This window comes from Onthophagus taurus, chromosome 2 (genome assembly GCF_036711975.1).
Source record: "Onthophagus taurus isolate NC chromosome 2, IU_Otau_3.0, whole genome shotgun sequence".
NCBI lineage: Eukaryota > Metazoa > Arthropoda > Insecta > Coleoptera > Scarabaeidae > Onthophagus > Onthophagus taurus.
The window spans coordinates 9,532,939-9,556,044 of record NC_091967.1 but is presented as its reverse complement, the minus strand read 5'-3'; the positions used below and the strand labels follow the sequence as shown (position 1 = coordinate 9,556,044).

The window sequence follows — 23,106 nt, the reverse complement described above, 5'->3', positions numbered from 1 at the left end:
TGAATGTATCCGCCGTAGTTTCCCTCTCTTTTTAGTTATTTTCTGAACCGTTTTCCGAGACATAATTACTCGTTTTACGATCAAAAATACCACAAATTATCATGGTAGTCTTTAAAGTATAATTACTTATGGTACTTAAACGATGATGATGAAGAGATGCAGTGATTGTTTGTATTTGTAGACACAAAAAAATGAAACATTGCTTAGGACGTGACTATTTTGCTGTTTATTACATTATTTTTAATTAGTGGAACTTTTATACTCAATTATCTTGTCAACGATACCATAATTTTTTTATTGTTTAAGTGAAGAGTTTTAATTGTTTCTACAAAATACTAAATTTCTACTAAAGTTTTTATACCTGAATTGGATGTTTCGCGACTTTTACTGTAAAGGTTAATATGGATATATTTTGATGTGTTGAAAAGTGAAGAGATTGCTGAAGTATAAACAGATATACACACGGAGAGAAGAGGGTATAGGTGTTCTTGAGACGACATCGTGGAAGATCTGCGAGCGGTTCGTCCGCCGACATCAGCAGCACCGGAGCCCGAGAGAGTCGCTCGCCGCATTCCTGGCTTATTTCTTCTCTACCCTCGGGCGGGCCAATCAGAATTAGTCGTGGTAGCACCGGAGTCACCGCCGAAGAGCTTAGCGGGGCCATTCCCCCGCGCCCAGACTATTTAAACTCAAGTCGAGGAGCTTCGCACGAGTTCACTCCTGGTCGGTAATCCGTCAGTTCGCACACACAACACAGGACGAAACGCCCGGCCGGCCGCCACTCAGTCGCTGGCTGCTGCTGCTTCTTCTTCTTTGCTCCTTTCCGCACTTCTGTGTCTACCAGCAGTCGAATACGACGTATCCTGCCAGCACAGTTTGCCAGAACATCCAGTGAAGTGAAGGCGCGATCTACCGCGAGCACCAAACAACCCTTTGGGTTTTCTGAAAACTTAGTTATTCCTGCAACACAGAGGACTTGTGATTTTATCAACTCAATTTTGAGGAACTTAGTGATTCTCTGTGATTCGATTGATTCGATTTGTCCTGCAGCCCCGCTGTGGTTTCGCCGCGTGAATACATATAGAGGTAAGTTCTTTACTTCAATATAATCATTTCGGTGAGCACTTAACCGGCTTCGTATAGAAATCTCTACCAATGTCATTAGTGCGACTTCATCGACTTTTCAAATACAGACATTAAACTATTTAATGTAAAATGTTAACATCAAATTAATTGCTACATTTATCATCTTATTGCAGAAAATAATTTTAGCAAAAATGAGGTTTCAAAAAAAATCTGTTTTCTTACTGTTAGATTTTTTAATATTTAAATTGTATATTGTAAAGAAATTGTTTGAAATTATTCGTGTCAATAATTAAGTATCAGTAAATTTCAAAATATTTTCTAAAATTGCCAAAATAATTTGTTATAGATTGGAGCTTAAAAAGCTAACTTTTCAAATACAGACATTAAAGCAAACTATTTAATGTGAAGTGTTAACATAAAATTAATTGCTACATTTATCATCTTATTGCAGAAAATGATTTTAGTAAAAATGAGGTTTCAAAAAAAAATCTGTTTCCTTACTGTTAGATTTTTGAATATTTAAATTATATATTCTAAAGAAATTGTTTGAAATTATTCGTATCAATAATTAAGTAAATTTCAAAATATGTTCTAAAATTGCCAAAATAATTTGTTATAAGGAGCTTAAAAAGCTAACTGCAGTATATTTGTAATAATAGTGTTAATTCCCAAAAAATATTTTTTTATTTTATTCATTTTGCAATAAATGTTCAAAATTTTTATGTAAATATAAAACTTAAGACATTAGAACTTTATATTTATGAAATTTTAGTTATTTTAAAATAATGAAATTATGAAAATATTTGAAAATTGAAAATAACTTTGTAAATTTTATTAAGAGAATTTGAAGAAAATTTAGTTTTTGTGATAAAAATAACATATTTAAATGTAATTTTTGGGTCAATTCTTCAACGGGCCCATTGTGTCAGTTTCGTAAGTAGACCGGCTTTTATTCGGAAACTAAAGCGGAGCAACGGAACCGGTATTAAAACTGTTACAGAGGATCGCCATAAATCAAGTCTTAAATATTTCAAGCGCCGACCGGACACTATAAAGCGTCTTGTATAATAATTGCACAAAGTATCAGACTGTCGCGTCGCTTTGAATACTAAATGTGGAGAATTCCATAGACGCCCGTTCCTAGTAGAATATAGGAAAGAATTTATTTTTAGCCCGTGGGAACTCGTCGATGTTTGACTTCTTCCACGGTCGCCCAGATGCATTGGTAAATAGTACATAGGCTCTCGGTCAGTTTACTTTGCCCACTGACATTGTCTCTACTCAGCCGCGACTGGTACACTTATCGGTCTTCACAGCTTCTTTCGTTCATCTCTTATTCTAGTTATTTACACAGGAGTTCTTTGCTTTGCTTTTTTGCTCCATCTTTTTGTGTCAACTGGCCTCCGCCATGTACAAAAAGATACCAAAGCACACTCCTCCTCGTCAAGAGACTTCGGCTTCGTTTTGAAGCCAACGTACTCTGCGTTATGCGCGTATGTCCTATACATATATACCTTCGACTATTAACGACGTTTCTTGGAATAATACCGATTCTTATGAAAACGTAATCTTAAAATTCACGCAGTGTACCGTTTTGGAGAAGACAATAGATATTGAGAAATGACCAAGATGGACCGAGGGATGATAAATCACGTTTTAATGGACGAAAACTTTCGGATGCCGCAACGTAAAGCGCAAACGCGTGACATTTATTCCGGGCTGTAACATTTAAGACACAACGGATAATTGTCTTACCGCCTAGATGTGCCGGTCGATGCGTTTCTAAATATCACACCAAATCGGTTCCATACGGAATTAGGGTTAATTAAAATCCTCGCGATACCGATCTCTGGACTATTTTAATGACGAAACAACTAAATTGATTTGATCCACTCGTATTTCGATTACAAAGGAACAAAATTAAGTTCATCAACTAGGTCACACAAATTGAATTGAAATTATCTTTCACATAAAATGATCTTTATTCAACATCATCAGCTTAACAAAAAAATATTCTTTTGCATCATTAATTTTATGTTTAATCGATTATTGAATCAATGTCGTCATCTTGGTCAAGTTCAGGCGTGATTATCTAAGAGCGCGATTTCGCATTTCCCCGGTGAATCAGAACTGAGTGTGGCCTGGTGCCATTGACATTGGCCGAGGCGCGTTCCACAAACGCGACGACGTACGCGTTGTCCCCCCCAGGTCGTAACCGCTCGGTTTCGTAACGAACAAATGGAAACAATCCATCGGGACCGTTGCCATCTCTCGCCCAGTGAAAGGTGATAAAAGACGCGAACGGTAAGCAACGCAATCTCTGCTGCAGGACCGGCTCCAACAAAATTTTTGTTCTCATGCACCTGTCGACTCGTTTATTAACGATTGATTTGCACATTAATAAAATTATATAATGACCAAGTCGTTAAATATGAGAAATAAATCATTATGAATTCACGGAAGTCTTTAAAACATTCTTAATTTTGTATGGAAGAGTAATCGTAAATTTATCAACGAATAAGAGAATTACAGTAACAGTTGAGTTAAATGAACATGAAGAAAGTTCTCACAATAATTGTAAATTTTTGTTTGAAATTATAATCCTTCCTCGTCGTTTCATAATGTTCCCGTGGCGCAGTTCAATATCGAGGTTGCGGTCGCAGAACGGCCGGCAATAAACAAACGAAGGCATCTCTCCCATAATGGAGCGATTTTATAGAGGAAGTGATTTGTAGCAGATACCAAAGGAGAGACATCCATTGCCATGATACATTTCGCAACGGACCCGTTATCTGCCGCTCTTTGAAGTCGGCACGTTTCTCACGACGTCGGACAGGATCATGGCTTTTTCCGCGATCGCGGCCAATGTTGGCATTCCTCGGGCACGTCACACCCTGTATATTCCGTCGGGAATGAAACGACACCTTTCCGAAAGGAAATGCCAAATGGACATCGTTCAAGCTGCTTCAGCTATTAAGCTTTTTGTGACAATTATCATAAAGAGGACGTGAAATAATCACACTTTTGAGACCTTGACATAAATTGTTCCGGCTCAAGGCGGGTGTTTGTGGTAATAATACTGCTATTAACTTTATTACACGTTATTTAATAATGTCTTGAACGATTTTCAAATCCCGTTCTTTTTTTTTATAAAAAATTAAATCTTATTAATAACAATAATGTTACTTTAGATTACTTATTAACAGAATAATCTATATAAATCCAGAGTTTATATTACCTCGGCTACAGCTCATTGTCTTACTTAATGTAGCGTAAAATCAATAAGTTATTTCGTACTTATCTCACGTTATTTTATACACAAACAGTCTTTTTACGTTCCTTTTAAATTCGGATTAATCGTTTATTTTATAATTAAAAATGTGATAGAACTTTCGTTCAATAACTCAACCGTGGGTAAGTTTCATATTATAACACATACAAAGTTTAGTAGGTCTATAGCGTGTCGAAGCGTGGCCAATATTGAGAAATTGAAACCTCTCATACATGCCAACCTACCTTTTATGCAATCGCATCCTTTCACGTCACTTTCCGACTTCACACTTTCAATGTGGGCTTTCTCGCCCGCACTTTCATTAATCGAAGCAATACAATCCAATTACACCGATGATTTATCAACAATTATAACTGACGCTAGTTTTTGTTTGGTTATCTGAGAACAAGAAGACGGTTACGGCTAGTTACTATGGTAATTCAAGAAGACAAAATGAAATTCCAAGGTGGATTAATAGCCGATGAATGCAGGATAGGTCGGAAGACAAAAGAACCGCTTGATTTGATTGTATGTACCAAGTGGTTTATGGTGGTCTTTGTACGGGTGGTCTTAAATCGGTTTTGCAACGATACCGCAGCGGCAGACTGAAGGATGTCATCTCGCCGATCTGGGACCGGATTACAATACCATTGTCATTCATGTATGTAAATACATACGACACCTGTAGAGGCTGAACTCGGATAGCGATCCAAAGTCAATTTAAATTTGCCACCACCGCGTTACGCGCGCAATTCGTTTCCATCGTTCGTTGGAATTATGACCGTCCCAACAGCACGCTTCGAGCTAATTGGTCGTTCGTTTTATCATCGTTGAGAATCTACCTCCTTAATATTTAAATTGCACTCGGTAATTTCATTTCGCTCGGATTGCCATTGGCGCTGATTGATTCCCTTGTTGGCACCTGCCCGGTAGCTGTTCACGCTATTATGGAAACATGATGACAAATAGGATTCTTATCGTCGCTCGTAAGTTATAACTTATGACCGTTATTAAATACAGGATGGAGATCTTGTACATAAAGCAATTAAGTCGTTGCAGAAAACAACCAAGACAACAATCTTGGTAAATTGAAAATAATTCAAATAAAATCTCAATAAAGATTATAATTTAAAGAAAATTTGAACTCCAGAGGTAACAAAACATCGAATTCCAATAGAGTATAATAAATATGTAGCGTCCAGGTGAAGAATCCGCGTCGGTTATTATGTGCCGGCGTCGTTTCGCTTTCCTAGAAGACGTGAACACTTGCATCGCAGAATACGGTAATGGTCAGTGTACTGTTAATATTGACCTTGGCGTTGTTCTCGTGTGGCCATCGTCGGTCGAGAACTGCAAGAAGAGAAAACGTCGGTGCGGTCACCGCCAGCTAATCCAATGCTGAATTACACGTGGTTACGTCGATATTACGTCAAATTATACAGATTATCGATGCTGTACCCGCTTATCCGAGTAGATCTGGTTAAAAATTTCCATCCTACAAGATTATGCGCTTATTGTGGACCATTCGGTACTCATCTCAGCTTGTTTTCTCAATATCACGTTGGGTATTGGATGGCTGGAAAGTATATTGTACACTAGGGGTTTATGAACTGTGAAACTATTTAAGAACCTGAGGTAAACGCTTTTATGGCTTCTATAAAGTCTTGAGATAAATTATAAAAGCCTCTTCAACAATGAAAAATATTAAACGCACAATACTTTTTGTTTACACAAAAACATCTCTTTTTTAGAAACTAATAAATCGTGTAGCAATAAACAGAGTATTTGAAATTGCGATTGTTTCTGTTGTAACAATTTTCTACGAAGTTGTTTGTATGACTATAACGTTTTATATTGTTTAACGATAAGGTCATTTAAAAAACGTTGCGAAATTACCCGCAAATAAATAATTAAAAGAAAAAAAAATAAATCACAGGAATGTCTATTCAGTGGTTGTAGTCAAATCGGTAGTAGCAAACGTGGTGTAATGTAGCGACGAAAGGTGTTGTCGTGTTAACGACACTTTCCTATTATAAACGTTAAATTGTGTAGAAAATGCACGCGATATGGCTGAAACAATCAACTGGCCAGTGTTTGCGGTGCATAACAAATCATGCGAGGCATTAGAATTCAGTCGACCGTCGAGCACAAAATTGATTCCGGGCATATCAGCACGTACAACAATTTTAATAGAATAAAATAGACGGTACGCGATACCCAACGGGAGTCGGAATTAAGTTCCAACACCCGAAGAGACTTCATTGCGACGTTTGCAACTCGAATTTTGAGCTCATTGAGGATTCAGCGCGAATTCCGATTGCTTGTAACTCATTAGACATGAAAGGAGGGTCATGTATGTAGTACACGAGTGGGCATCGTGTAGGAATACTAATAAAGAATACATAAGTGGATTATAAAATTTGCATTGTCCTTATTTTTATCCATACCACGATGTCACTGTGTAAAACTTTATTTAAAAATTATCCTCAATTACAACTTAATAATTTATAAGTCTTGATCATAAAGCACTTGATGGCGAATTTAACGGCACAAGTTAATTGTTTTATTTATCGCAATCTATTGCGCTTTAATTATCTCATGGGAAACTTCGAAGACAGGATTTTACAATACAATTAGCTCATGGTACCTTCTTAATGACTACATCTCAATTCACATAATTAACATTGATTGTGGGTATAAAGCGGAAAGTAGAGTAATACATTAGCAATAATTAATGGCATGAATGTCAAGTGTTTCACTTGTCAAGTTTCGGAACATATTGGTAACTTTACACTGCGTAAAACTGAATGGTTAGGTAATATAACATCTGCCTCTTACACATTATCTAGCCACATGGTGGCGTTAGCGCACGTATCGGCTGGCGACATACCAGATTTCTCGAGAACCCATCAGGAAATGCGTGTCTGGCGTAGGCAAAGAGAACTGTTCTCGTGTTACGAGGTACCTAGCGACATGTGTTTAAGATAATTATTGCCCTGTCTATAGAAAAATTCATTGAAACTTAACCGAAACATTAATAAGCACGATGAATACATCCGCTCAGATATAGTGTTCGTTTTTAATGGATTCGACCACTTAAAGCATCACAACACTTCGTTGAGATTAATTACTAAGAATGATTGAAAATTTGAGTTATAATATATAAACATATTTTATTTTTTTTTACTTAAGGGTAACGGCAGACATTGTCAGATGCAAATTGGCAAGGTTCGACGGCCACATCGCCATCAATAGACCGTATCGAATTTGACGAATGCGCAAAACCGACTCAGAGTCGGCGCTCTGAAGTAGGTGAACAATGTGCAAGTGTGATACAACGAAAAAGTGGGTTGAGGAATTTTAATTGAACTATACAAAGACTCCCGTCATGAACGTCTTGTTTGTATAAGACGAGTACGCGACACGCGCTTCAGACGTCATGACACATTTTGATTTTTTTTCTGTACCGTTACCGATGGATCTGCCGAGTTATAACGTTGCACCGAACAAGGTTATTGATACATTCGGAAAACTTTTTGCAAAAAGTATTGTACAGTTACGTACAGTTATATCTATAATCAAATAAAACAAGTATTGAGCTGTTAATTAGAAAATATTTTCTTGTCGGGAATTTATTATAAAGAAAGAATAGACACTATAATTGATATTGTTCTTCCTACTAGTAATAAAACATAATCATTTATAGCTACGTTCGCCTATAAGAGAATTCTCACGATTAAATATAATGTTTGGCGACATTTCAGGAATTAATTTAAGTTGAAAAGCAATTACCGTTGATTCTCACCTCCTAAAGCCAGCAACTGCAATTTAAAACCTATTATCCATACGAAATTACAAGCCGGTTGAACCATTCCTTGTCATTATGCCGTTGCGTCAATTCGATTTAAGATGCATTCGAACTATAGGAAGTGCGTGCACGTTTTTACTCCTTCGTTATATGATTGAACTTACAACGAATAAGCAAAAATCTTCATCATTATGTCACAATATCTATTATGAAATGTTACGTTATTAATCTGGTGAGAATAGATATATTGTTGATTGATTTAAAAGTTAAGATTGAAATTATACTTTATTTTCCTGGAAAGGTAGTTTCCGTTATAGCTCAAAAAAATATACAATATTCTAGTGCTGAATAACAAATAAAACTTAGTAACTAACACTAGAGCTAGAACTAGACACACGATTAAACCCGATACTTTCTAGTATCGTTTCCGTTTAGCGCTAGTTAACTTAAAAAATCACTATGTTGTATATTTTTATTGAACTAAAACTAGAACTAACACTAGAGCTAGAACTAAGACAAGACCTAGAACTAGAATAATTCGGGTTTAGCCGTCTTGAGAGACGTGCGGCTAAATTCGAATGTTTCTAGTTCTTGGTCTAGTGTTAGATCTAGTTTTACACTATCACTAGAACTATCACAAGACCTAGAACTAGAATCATTCGGGTTTAGCCGTCTTGAGAGACGTGCGGCTAAATCCGAATGTTTCTAGTTCTCAGTCTAGTGTTAGTTTTAGTGGCAGTGGTAGCTGGCGCTAGTTAGGATAAGATATTAATATGTCGTATATTTTTATTGAACTAAAACTAGAACTAATAGTAGACCTAGAACTAGAAAATATCGGGTTTAGCCGTGTTTAACGGTTTTAGCCGAATAAAAAAATAGAGTATAGTTTCGGTTAAATTCATCGAAGAAGAAAAAAATAAAATAAAATACCGATTCGTAGTAAGCCAATTATCGTACTTCTCACAAACCGTATTCGAAAACTACTCCGTCATCGAGAACCCTCCAAAATTTCGTCGAACTCCTCTCGAAAGACTCTCAACGCATGACTTACTTCCGATACAGATCGCTAATTACCAAACTCCAACAAAAAAAAACTTGACGCGATCGTCCAGGTGGCATTTGTAATTCAGAACAATTAGATCTGGACGAGCGGAAATGAAATGTTCTCTTAAAAGAACGTCAAGGACCTTATTGACGACTCAGCGAAAACACGACAACGAACCATCTTGATGTTAACGTAATAAGAAAGAATTAAATATAAATTATTTTTGGTTATAATAATATCCTTATTAAAATAATTTATTTGTTACAGGACACGCCATGGCGGCGTGGGTTACAGGGCTTCCGGCCCTGGTTCTTATTGCGGTTTCATTCCTACCGTCTTCAGTTCTTAGTGGTAAGTACATTTTTATTAAATAATAAAATTGCGGTAAAACGTTTTACAACAAAAAAAAAACTTAAAAGTAGTAAAGTGATACCATGATAGCAAAGAAACGTTAAGATAAATCGAGACATTAGGGCAACCGCATTTGTCGCTCGATCTCTAAACAACGTAGGCGCCTTGGTCCTTTTACAGAAGATCGTCAGTGACCCGCAGCTACGGAAAATCTTGGTTGTGGAAGCAAGATCCATGGAATAGATGGAACGGGACGCGTAGCGAGAGAATAACGGCGCCACCTGTGGCCAATAAATCGTGCCAATCAAAGGCGTGCAGATTCCGTAAGTCGAAGCGGGAGCCGAGGCTCCGTAATGAGGCTTGGATTCGCCAGTGGTGAAATTGAGCGTTTGGTCTGTTTTATTACCGATCGTAAAAGTCCGAGCGGTACTTCCTGCTAATACGAGAAATAAATAAAAAAAAATAATTGGGAAAACAAAACTTTGTTCTACCTACCGACAAGGAAATAGAGAACTGCGTTTAAGTAAACAAAACGATTTTATGTAACAAGACCATACCGTTAGGAAACTACAGATAAGCAAAGTTCAAGTACGCGGCTGCGTACAGTAACAATAGGTGCGAAAATGAACTACTATAAATCCTACGCCACTAATGACAATACCGTGTGTGTGCGACCGGACGAATATGATCATATTGTGCGTCTCCGCATCACGCAAAAGGTTATTAACTTCCCAAGCAACGAAAACCAGAGAAGACGTACCCGTTGTGTGCTGGAAATTCCGGTTATTGTACCTGCAGCGTTCGAACTTCGCAGGTCACAACCAGTTGGCTTCCCACGCGTTCACGATTAAGTTAAACGTTATTGCATATCTTTTCAGAACACAAAAATTTTCCAAAACAATTCTAATTAACGTAAGAAAATATTTTTTATGTTTTTTACAAAAGCATTAATAATACCAAACGAATGAATTTATTCAATAGCCAAATATCCGCAAAGTCCCGCTGTTTGCCCTCTTTCTAGCAACAGATGGCACATGCGCTGAACCAGTTTTATGCTTAGTCGGATTTCAGCATCTTTTGTTTTTATATACTTCAGGGAAACGGTGCTCGTTCGCTTTTCCAACGGTCACGTCGCATATGGTAACTATAAATATGCGGAATCACCCACCACTATTATCAATATTTATGTCACCTAGTTCACAACCTTTTTGATTTCGTAAAAATATTTCACGTAACCTATTGCTCTTTTCGTTTCGACAGCCGGTAATTCAATGTAAATGATCAAGCTGAGACACATGTAAAATAAAGCTGGATTATTTTGTTGACCGCTCAAGAACGTTTAAGAGTTACGATCCTATTGTTAGGATCACCTTGTCATAGGTTAATTTTAGTAACGATCAAGTGTGATTCAGAGAAATCGAAGTTTGTCTAAGAATTTAGAACAGTTTCGTTACTACATAAAATGACCTCACTCTCCAAAAAACAATGAAAATTGTTTTATTCAACCTACATTGTTTGCCTACACTTTCTTTCTTTCACCTTCTTCTGCTTTGAAATTACTACATAAACAAACAAGAATTATTACACATCAAGATTTATAAATCGTTGATAAGAAACGTTCGCAAATTACAGATTACTAAGTAGTTTATAAAAGTATAATTTATTATTAATAGGTTCGTTTGGCGATCTTCCTGGTTAAAATTAAATATCGTTAGTTACATATGAGTACTAAGCTGAATTCTCCAATCTAGTGCGTGTATAACCAACGAACCGTTGGTTAACTGTAAGTAAGATTCGCTGTATCCACACGCGCTGTTAGCGTAATTAGCAAAAATTAACACTTTGAAAAACCGAGCTGTATTGGCTCGACCTAATCCAAGAATAAGTGGATATGATAAATACGAACATTAATAATCGTTTATTCCCTTTAATCTCGATAAACGACGTTGGTTTGTACAATCCAAGATATGGTAAAGTGTTTAAAGAAAATCGTTTAATGACTACCTACTTATGGCCAAGCAATTTTTGCGGTGAGCTATAAGAGTTCGACGACCGCAAGAAGATGGCCAACACGAAACTGGACTTACCAGTTTGCGCTGTCTGGGCAAAGGACCTCTTTGCATAATACAGGACATTAGCAGCGGTAATTGTTCTCGTAAATTTTGTGGTTCTCGAAAACGTCGTGTCAATCATCTCATATTTCGAGGAATATCATGCCAGCAGTAAGATGAGTAGAACATGATCGCCAGGTTTTTTATCCGTTTAATTATACAATTAGATAAGGTGCATTAGGCGACGGCCGGCGTCTGTAGGAACGGGAGAGGTCGTTACACGCCGTTTTACGACAAAGTAATATTTTCAAACACTTTCCATTAGCATAGAATAGTCCCGGCCGCCACCGAGAAGCATAGCGTAATTTATTTCCATAAGGAACACCTGTAGAAACATCGCTAAAATTCATTCGCAATGACTCAGTGGGTAGATTGTTTTATTATGCAGTCGTACCACTCCCGCCTGGCCTTGTGTGAGCCAGTGACCTACGGTTGCCCCACTGTCACACATCCATCATTTTAGCACTTATCCCAACGTTAACGTCTGTCTTCTTGTCTTTTCAGCTCCCGTCATCGAGCACAATACCGAAATGGATACGTTTTACCCCGGTAAGTAATCATCTGACGCCTTTACTGATTTTTATTTGTTTAAATTAAACTAGAAAATGAGATTTATTTTATTGCATCAATAATTAGTTAATAAGTTTAATCTTAGAACTTAGATTACATTGCATGTCGCTATCATTACGTTGAACCTTTCCCACTTTCCTTCGGGCATGAAAATTCTATTGGCATCAATTGCTTCCTACCTTAATCAAGACCATCGTAACCGATCTATACTGTCATTTTAACCGTGCTTGCAGTTGCGGACTCTACGGGATGCTATTACAATCTCCACCATTACGATGAAGGAGACCGAATAATAACGAACGAACCTTGCTTGAACTGCACTTGCCACAATCGAATGCTAATGTGTTACCTGCGAGTCTGTCCGTTTATCAAGAAGATTGGAGAGAACTGTAGAGAGGAGAAACGGCCGGACCAGTGCTGTCATGTTATTACCTGCCCCGAAGGTAGGTAGTTTACGTTATTCAGCCGCGGTCACGCGCATTTAGATCATTAGATAGGTTAGTTTAACTGGACCTCTTGGGAATGGGCTGTATTAAGCCGGCGTACGGTTCTCCGAGAGATGTTTACTTTCCTATTCCCATAATCCTATCGGCGTCCTTAATCGAACGAAATTTATTATTCGCAGTCACAGTCCCGCTGTTGACGGGATCCAGCGAATCCAGTGACAGCGCAGTTGGACACTTAGATACTTACGGATGCGTCATCGATAGGCTTTTTTATGCTGATGGCGCCAGAGTACCTTCCGATCCCAACAAACCGTGCGAACTATGCTACTGCATCAGGAATAAAACCGCATGCGTAATGCAAGAGTGTACGCTGCACATCGAAGGCTGTAAACCTGTTTACCAAGATGGTGTATGTTGTCCTGTCCGATATGATTGCGGTAAGTACTATGACCAACCCTAAACCATCAAGTGTCAGCTTATAAATCGTTTCAGACCACCCAGAAATTACGACAACGACCACTACAACAACTACAACCACTACTACCACGACCACTACAACACAGGCACCGTTGCATTTACCAGAAAACGCCAAGTATTGTATATATAGAGAAGAAAAATACGCAGACGGAGCTCTCATCAAGAACGACGTTCCTTGCGAACACTGCTACTGCATGAAGGGCGACATCGTGTGCGCAGTACAAGAATGCAGTCCCACTCCATTGGACAAAGTGAATTGCACTCGTCTTCCGCCAAAAGAAGGACAGTGCTGTCCGGACACGTACGACTGCGAATATATCTCTGAAGAGGATCTCACGACCACTTACCTTGAATTCACGACGCCTGGTTACGTAACGGAAACCGAAAGAGAAGAATTTATCAATTATACAAGAAATCCTGAGGTCGAACGTGTCGAAGACGACGTTTCGGCGGAGGAAGTATCCACCGAAAGTATACCAGAAAAAGAAAAGGAGGTAACACCCCCAGCTTCAGAGGAAAGCAAGAAAGAACAAGAAAATGAATTACCAGAATCTGAAAGTGTAAGTCCACCGGAGGAAAATGCAATCCCAACCACATTAGCTACTAAACCCGAAGACACAATTACTACTACAACTGAGAAGAAACTTGAACTAATTCCTAAGGTTGATAAATCCCAAGAAGAGGGAATAGATGACAGTTACATACCGACAAGTATACCAGAAGAAGAATCACCAAGTGAATCTCAAGAAACTAGCGATGACCGTTCAGAAACACCATCCTCAGAAGTAGATGAAAAAGTGAAACATGACACTACTAGTGCACTTCCGGTTGATCAAACCGATGAAATAAAAGAAAATCTTACTGAAGTACCACAAAAAGTCGAAGAAGCTGTAAGCGAAAATGCTGTGCCACACGACGATTATGAACCCACAGAAGTACAAACAGATGTTCCACTTGAACATAGTGACTCTCAAAATGAAATTAATCCTGAGGAAGAAGACACCCCAGCAGTGCATGATGAAGATTCTGCTCCTGGTTCCGAAGATGAAGAGTCAAAACAGAAACCCACAGTACCAACAGAACACACGATCGAAGATCATGAAATTCATACAGATAAACCAGATTCTTCATCACGCATACCAAGTTCTGATGATCAAATTTTGGAAACAACTGAAATTGCATCACCGGACGAGGAAACGGTACATCCTGAAAGCACACCGCAACATCAAGAAACACCACAACCTGAAGTAATTTCATTGACGGAAGAATCTCCAAAATTGGAGGAGACCTCACAGCCGGAAGACACACAATTACCAGAGAAGACTCTGAAACCTGAAGAAACTCCAGAACGCGAACAAACTCCTCAACCGGAAGAAACTCCAGAACCCGTACAAACCTCCCAACCTGAAACTTCACAACCCGAACAACCTTCTGAGCCTGAAGAAACTCCGGAACCCGAACAAACTCCTCAACCTGAAGAAAATCCTCAACCTGAACAAACTTCTCAGCCAGATGTTACACAACCCGAACAAACACCTCAACCTGAAGAAACACCACAACCCGAACAAACATCTCAACCTGATGTACCACAACCTGAACAAACTCCTCAACCGGAATCACCACAACCAGAACAAACTCCTCAACCTGAGGAAACTCCTGAAGTCGCAGTAACACCAAAACCAGAAGAGGTGCCCGAATCGGAAATAGTTCCTCAAACTGATAAAACTCCAGAACTGGATGAACATCCTCAACCCGATAAAACGCCTGATGAAACTTCCCGGCCTGAAGAAACACCTGATCTTGAAGCAACTCCGCAACCCGAAGAAATGTCTTACACCGAATCAAGCCCACAGCCCGAAGAAACTCCTAAATCTGATGCAACGTTACAACCTGAAGAAGCACCTCAACCCGAAGAATCTCCTAAACCTGAGGAAATCGCACAACCCGATGATTCAACACAACCTCAAGAAACATCGGAACTAGAAGGAACGCCTAAACCTGAAGATACTCCACAAACCGATGAAACAACTCAACCTGAAGATGTTCCTAAACACGAAGAAACACTTAAACCTGAAGAAGCGCCTGTACCCGAAGAAACACCTAAATCTGATGAAACACCTCAACCAGAAGAAACAACTGAACCTGAAGAAGCGTCTCAACCTGAAAAAGCGTCTCAACCCGATGAAGCGTCTCAACCTGAAGATACGCCTTCACCTTCAGAAACTCCTACAGATACAGAAACGTCTCAACCTGAAGTAACTGCTACACCTGAAACTGACAAAATACCTCAACCTGAAGATAGTCCTAAACTTGAAGAAGCACCTGAATCGGAAGTAACACCTCCACCTGAAGAAGCACCTCAAACTGATGAAACACTCCAAACTAACGAAACACCTCAACCCGAAGAATCTTCTAAACCTGAAGAAACTCCAAAATCTGAAGAAGCACCTCAACCTGACGAAACAACTAAATCTGAAGAAATACCTGATGTTGAGGAAACTACTCAACCTTTAGAAAGTCCACAACCAGAAGAAACCCCACAACCAGAAGAAACTCCACAACCAGAAGAAACTCCACAACCAGAAGTAACTTCACAACGACAAGAAACTCCACAACCAGAAGAAACGACTCAACGTGAAGAGACACCTGAAGAAGAATCCAATGTAAACGAAATTCCTCAACCCGAGCAAACACCATCTTTAGAAGAAGCTGCACAAACTGAAGAAACCCCAAAACTACCCGCATCAGAAAATGTGACACCAGAATCTGAGCAAACCAGTCAACCCGCGGATTCGTCGGTTCATCCTAGTGATGATCACAAACCAACTACCTTAAAAACACTGCTTTCTGATGAAGATTTAGTTACTCCTGTGTCAGATTCCCACAAATCTGACGAGACAGAAACCACTCAGAAAGAAGGAGAAGCAGAAACACCAACTGAAGCACTTCCAGAGAGCCATGTTACTCCAGACGAAGAAGAACAACCTGAAGAGTTGAATAAGGTTACGCCTGAACAGGCAGAAACTACTACTACTTCAACACAGAAAGCAGAAATATCAGAAAATGAAATTCATGATGAAACTAAATTGCCGGTCATTGCATCAACTGAAGGAAAAGTTGAAGTTGAATCTTCTACGCCTTCTTTATCTACAGATTCTGCCGACGAAATTCACCCTACAAATGCTGCAAATGAAGAAACATTTAAAGAACCAGAACAAGAAAAAGAAGGAGTAACTGAACCAGAAGCTGGTGAAAGTGAACCCAGTCATGATGCTAAAGGAGATAATGAAGAACAAGAATTAACAGATAAACCCGACAAGGAATATACAACATTAACACCTGGGCATTCCGAGATACCAGTTGAAACAGAAGATCAAACGAAGCCCGAAGAAACTAACTTACCAGATGATAATATTACTCCTTCATTAGAAGAAGATATAGATTCAACAAATCTAAGGACTAATATTCCGGTCGAATCTTCCACCGAACAAGTAACTGATAAAGAATTACAATTGCCGGTAGTGACAGAATTGCCATCCGTAGAAGATAGTGAGAAATCTGCTGTATCAACTGATAAGTCTGATGTTGTGGAGGAAACAGAGGAGGAAACTGAATTACCGATAATAAAAACAGAGCAACCAAGTGTACATACTGAGAAAACTGTCACACCAGCAGAAGAACAGGAAACTGAGGGATTACTTACGGCTACTGAAAAAGAAATTGAAACTGAAGGACCAATCAAACCTGAAGAATTACCTGAAAGTGAATCCCAACCAGACAAACATATTCCGATCACTGAAGAAGTTGACACAAAGAAAGATGAAGAATTAGAACAGTCAACCGAAGAGCGTCAACCTGTAACAAGTGAACCAGAAAAAGATGTGGAACCTGAGAAAATTGATCAATCATTGCAAGAACCTATACAAACAGATGACGTTACACTTGAAGCTGAACCTAGTGAGAAACCACATGAAGCAGAAGAAGTTTCTAGTAGTATACCGTCAGATATTGTTCCACAGCAACCCGAGGAGCCTTTAGAAAAAGCTATTATAAAACAAGACAGCGAACAACAGCCTACAGAAAGTTCTCCTAAAATACACGATGAATCTGTAGCAACATCATCGGAACAACCTGAAAATATTCCAGAGGTAGCTACCGAGGAAGAAATGATGATATATACAGATGGTCCTCATCCTACAAGAAAACCAATAGAATCTATGGATCATGTCACCGAAGTGCCAACAGAGTTGGTGAAACAAGATGAATTACTAACACCAGAGGAACCAATTGAGGAAACTGTAAAACCTGTTGTAGAAGAACTTCCTAAAAAGGAACCTCCCTCATTAGACGCTCATTGCGAAAATGGAGTTTGTGTTATTGAAGGAGAGAAGGTACCTGTATTGATACCGGAAGTGCAACCATGCCCGGCGGGTGCCGTTTGTGGTGATCATCCCGAAGTTATTCCAACGGAAGTAGAGCCTTGCCCGCCAGGAGCTGTATGCGAAGTAACTGTTCCTGAAGTCATTATTCCTCCAGCGTTGTGTCAACCAGGATCTGGAACGGGTTGTGATTCAGCACCAGTAGTTCCTCAGGTAGATGACTGCCCACCAGGAGCTGTGTGTGAAGTACCACAACTCCCATGTACTTCAGATAAATGTGAACAACCAACGCAACAAACTCCAGATTCTGAGAGAAAGGACCCAGAACTAGAAGCACCTCATGTTATTACGTCAACTTTCGAAGAAAAACCTACAACTCTTCAACCATCTGATGAGTCTACAGAAGTACCCACAACGGTTAAATTAATAGTACCGGAGACAGAATCAGAATCCATTCCAGAAGAAGAAAAATTAACAGAAAAGCCAGCCGAAAAACCAGTAGAAGCTAGTACTGATGAATCAAGTAAACATGCTGAAGTTCCAGAACTTGCATTAACTACAGAAAAGTCGGAAGAACCAAAAGAGACCACTGAATTACCAGTACAACCTGAAAAGTCAAAACCAGAGGAAGAGGAATTAGAACCAGAGGAACCTGAAACAGCAACAAAAGAGGGAGAAAAAACGAGTGAAGAACCTGAACAAACAGGTGATGAATCTGAAAAAACTTCTGATGAATCTGAAAAGACGACTGAAGAACCGGAAAAATCGGTAAAACCAGATGAAACACCGGAGAAGCCTTTAACACCAACTGAAACACTTTCGGAAGAAGAACCAGCTCCCGTTTCTGAAGAAGCCAAGCCAATCTCTGAAGAACCAACGGTAAGTCAAGAACCAACAATCTTCAATGAAGAACAAGAACCAGAAAAACAAACAGAAGAACCTTTTGAAGTAAGCCAAGAGCCTGAAAATCTTACTGAACCTGTTAAACCAATTAAACCTGAAGAACTCAACTTAACTCAAGAAGGTGATTCATCGAAATCTGATGAACCTGTTACACAACCGCAAGAGCTTGAAGTTGAGCAGCCGGTCAAAGGCACTTTAACGCCAGAACTATCTTCTACAGATGAAACAGAAGACGGCGACAAGCAATATCCTGAAGAAAATATTACCGAATCTCAAGATACTGAGACCGTTACGGAAACTGATGTGTCCCAAACAGAAAGTAAACAACCAGAGACACCTACAACCGAAGAGCATAAAGAAAGCAGCAGTGAGAAACCTGACAAATCCAGCGAAGAACAGACCGACATTCCAAAAGAACTAGAAAATGTGTCAGAAGTTGGCGAAAGTGATAGTCATGAATCCAAGGAACCTAGTGAATCTGCCACTGAAGGAAGTGAATCACCAACGGAGAAATATACACCAAAAGATGAAAAGGAATCTAGCGAAATACCAGAATATTCAACACCAACAGATCAAAATGAACTGGAAAAAGGTGAAGCACCAACAGAAGGTGAAATGGTAACAGAGAAAGAAAATGAACAACCAGAACAAAAACCAACAAAAGAAGCTGAATTGGAAGCTACAACCTTACTACCAAAGGAAGTTTCTCAAGAAACAGTGCCGTCAGAGAAAGAACAAGAACATACGTCTCCTACAGAACCTGCTCAAACTGAGTCACATCCACAAGATATCCCAGAGGCTAGTACTAAACACGATGTAGAAGAGACAGCTTCAACGGAAACCTCTGTTAAAGACAATGAAGAATCAGTTACTCAAGCACATCACTTGTCAGAATCGTCGTCTCCCGAAAGTACAGAACCTTCACCTGTTACAGATGAAAGTCCAAAAGAACCACCAGCACGTGATGTAGGACAAAGAATACCTGGTGAAGGTGATGGAGATCAGGAAAAACCTATTGAAAATGAAATATCTGACGATTTAGAACAAACAAAACCAACTGAAGCGGAAACAACTAAACCTGAACTTTCTGAAAAAACAATTCCAGGGGAAGGTGCTTGTTTAATTGATGGGCAAACGTACGAGAATAATTCTAGTGTTCCCCCAATTAGTAAATGTCAACTGTCTTGTAAATGTACGAGTTCAATATTGCAGTGTGAATCCGTGGCATGTAATCCAGCTCCCTCAAATATGGAAAACTGTATGCCAATCTACAACAGTCCAGAAAGTTGTTGTCCAACCTATAGTTGCAGTAAGTAATGATTTAAAACCTTATTTCAGTATTTAACATCTATATTTTTAGCTATGCCAAGTACACCTGGATTGGAATCTGATAGCCATCTAATGGAGGAAGTTACCACTGCGGAACCTGTACAAAGACCTGAACCAACAGTAAATGAAAACATCACACCATCACATGAAAAGGAATCCGAAGAAACGTCATCAAGCAGTCCCGCATCAGAGGTTGGACTAAGTACAGAAGTTCCAGTAAAAGAAGTGCAACCAGAAATTGAAACAAGCACACCTGTACACGATCAACAAACTCTGAAAACAATTGCCCTTGATGATTCACATCCAACTGAGGAACAATTAGATCATGAAGAAACTGATGTTTCAGCACCAATTCCAACACAAGATACGTCTAGTACACATTTAGATGATGCTCACGACGTTGTGGAGAGCGAAGGCAGTGGAGAAATGGAACCTACTGAAAATATACTTCCAAGTCAACCCGTAGAGAAACCAGAAGAACCTTCTGAAGCTATACCCGAAACTGATGAATCGGAAAAAGAACCATCTGAAACATCGGATGCTAAAACACCAGCACCAGAAGAAAGTGATGCTTCAGTTACCGAGCAGGAACACGTAAAAGAAGACAGCGAACAATCCAAACCAGAGGATGTAATAACTGAAAAGGCTGACTCTGAAGAACAATCAATTGTTACCACTGTAGGAAGTATATCTGAAGATGAACAACCATTAACGACAAAATCCGATCAAGAAAAGCCTGAATTATCACATGAAGTTCCTGAAGAGGATGTTCCTAAAGAGGAGAAACCTGAAAAAGAAATATCTGAAGATAAAGATAGTTTAACAACCGAAGAAACACAACCTATTGAAAAAGAACCAACGGAACAAGAACCAGAAATCAGTACTGAACAGGCTCCTAATGTATCCAAGGAACAATTGACAACCGTTGCACAAGAAATTATTCCAGAAAAAGTTGATTCAGTATCTACAGCGGCACCTAAACCAACCGAAGTTCCACAAGATCAATCGCAAACTCTTCTACCACCTGTTTCTGTAACAGAGGATTCGGTAGACGAAAAACATTCTCCAGCGCCTGAAGATTCAGAGGATCTAGCTTCTACCACTCAATTACTTCTAAGTGAAGAGGAACTGGCTACTTTTACTCCACTACTTACAGATCAGAAACCAGAAACAGATGAAAGCAGCGAAGAAGATCTAGCTACTACCACTCAATTATTCCTAAGTGAAGAGGATCTGGCTACTTTTACCCCACTACTTACAGATCAGAAACCAAAACCAGATGAGAGCAGCGAGCAAGAAGCAACAGAAATAAATCTACCATCTTCGCCTAGTATATCTGATGAAAATGAAGTAGTTCCAGAAACAAATGATAAACTTGAGGATGAAGTAGAAATTAATACTCCTGAATCAATCGATGTAGTAACTGAAGCCGAAAAATCAGAAATCCATACCGAACTACCACAAGAAGCCAGTTCTGTGCCGGATCTTAATGAAATTCCTAGCATAACAGAACAACCTGAAGAAGAGAAGAACGAAGAATATTCGTCTTCGAAAGCAGTTATTAGCCCAGAACCTGGTACTGAAAGTAATGATAAACCAAACTTAGATCTAGAAGAAGATAATGAAATCAAACCAAGCTCAGAAGTGAACCCTATTGAATCGTCACCTACCCAAGAACCGGAAATTTTAGTGGTAACCACAGAAACTGAACAAAAACAGGGTGATCATGAAACTGAAAAACCTGTTAGCGCTGAAAAGGATGAAAGTGAGGAAAATGAACCAGAATCTATTCCTACTGAAGTACCTGCGGTTATAAAAGAAAATGAAAATAGTTCGGAGGAAACAGAATCGGAAGAAGATAAAGATTCCAAAGAAAAAGAACCAACTAAAGAAGAATCTGAAGAAGATAGCTCAGATGAAAAGGAGAAGGAACCTGAAAAGGAACACGAATCTTCATCTCCATCCATTAAACCAGACGAAGAAAAACCAGATTTGTATACGTCCCCTCCAGAACCTGTGATAACAACGAGTAAACCCATCAAAGATGGTGAACTTATGACTTCTCCTCCAATTGTGCCAAGTGAACTTGAACCATTGCTGACAACTCTTGCCCCACATTATCATGTCACTTCTACCACACACGCTCCAGATTATTTTGTAACGCAACCAACAAAACTTCCTGAAGAAAGCAATTTAGATACTGAGACTACGCCAGACGATGACTACGAAGATGAAGATCATGGAGCATTTGGACCAGGAACATGTAGATACGGTGGAAAAGTTTACGTCTCTGCTCAACAAATACCAAGAGATGATCCATGCGATTTCTGCTTCTGCTTCAGAAGCGATATTATTTGTTTGCAACAGAGCTGTCCACCTCCAATTCCACGGTGCCATGAAGAACCCATCAGAGGATTCTGTTGTCCAAGATATGAATGCCCAGTTAATATGGGAACGTCAATTAATATTACAACTACCACTACTACCACTACAACAACACTACCTCCGCATTTCCTGACGCACGCGTATCGGGGATTAGCATCTAAGAATGGATGTTTCATCCAAAACCAATCTTATAAAGTAGGAGAAGTTGTTAAATCTGCATCTGGACCTTGTCTCCACTGCGTGTAAGTATTATTTCATATTAATAACTGTTATCGTTATGAAATGTTGTTAATTTACTCATTTATAAACGTTGTTATAGATGTGGAGGTGATGGGCAGATGAAGTGTGATCCCAAAGTGTGTAGTCCGGAGCCAATGCTAAGGCAAATGATGGAGGCATCAGTGTCGAGGAGAAGATGAGCTTAAGTGATTTTTAGTGACAATGCACAAGTCAAGGCGGTATTGTGCAAGTGATATTATAACTCGAACAGTTTTATAATTAACAGAGACTCCTTATTACATTGTAAACTGATCTACTTGCATTCTCGGGTGCCAAATCGAATTAAGACTAGGTATTTCGTGCCTTTTTGATGAACCAATGAGAAATCAAGGCGATACCTTAATCGGACGGGGACAATCAACGCACAAGGGTTACGCACACGTCAACGATGATCGAGTGAATGTGACGAGTCCAAGTGATCTTCAAGTATACTACACATAACACATAGCAAAACAAAATAAATAACAAGTAATAAGTAATAACAATAATAAAACAGGACATTACAAGTAAACACAGACTGTGAATAGTTCGCGTGCCAACAAAACGCAATTCTGAGTGACTGATCACGCCGGCAATATGTATACACAGCATTTTGTAACTAGAATTTTTTTGGATGTGTCGTATTTTGATAGCCATTTAATAATCCCGAAAAAATCGTGGGTCCTT

At 39.1% G+C, this 23,106-nt stretch overlaps 1 protein-coding gene across 1 annotated transcript; it reads left to right on the top strand.

Annotated features, from left to right (window-relative positions):
• Positions 1-710: 710 nt before the first annotated feature.
• On the top strand, positions 711-22,990 carry LOC111427358 (tenectin). The gene is made up of 8 exons (XM_023062469.2): positions 711-1,086; positions 9,478-9,561; positions 12,177-12,221; positions 12,476-12,685; positions 12,868-13,125; positions 13,181-19,756; positions 19,808-22,403; positions 22,481-22,990. The coding sequence occupies exons 2-8, from the start codon at positions 9,486-9,488 to the stop codon at positions 22,578-22,580; spliced, it is 9,861 nt and encodes a 3,286-aa protein (XP_022918237.2). The 5' UTR covers positions 711-1,086; positions 9,478-9,485; the 3' UTR covers positions 22,581-22,990.
• The last annotated feature ends 116 nt before the right edge of the window (positions 22,991-23,106 follow it).

Excerpts from the sequence above, each read along its gene's own strand:
- LOC111427358 (XM_023062469.2), top strand. The coding sequence starts at position 9,486 with ATGGCGGCGTGGGTTACAGGGCTTCCGGCCCTGGTTCTTATTGCGGTT. Across the intron at positions 13,126-13,180 it reads TCCTGTCCGATATGATTGCG|ACCACCCAGAAATTACGACA; the intron begins GTAAGTACTATG and ends AAATCGTTTCAG. Across the intron at positions 22,404-22,480 it reads GGACCTTGTCTCCACTGCGT|ATGTGGAGGTGATGGGCAGA; the intron begins GTAAGTATTATT and ends ACGTTGTTATAG.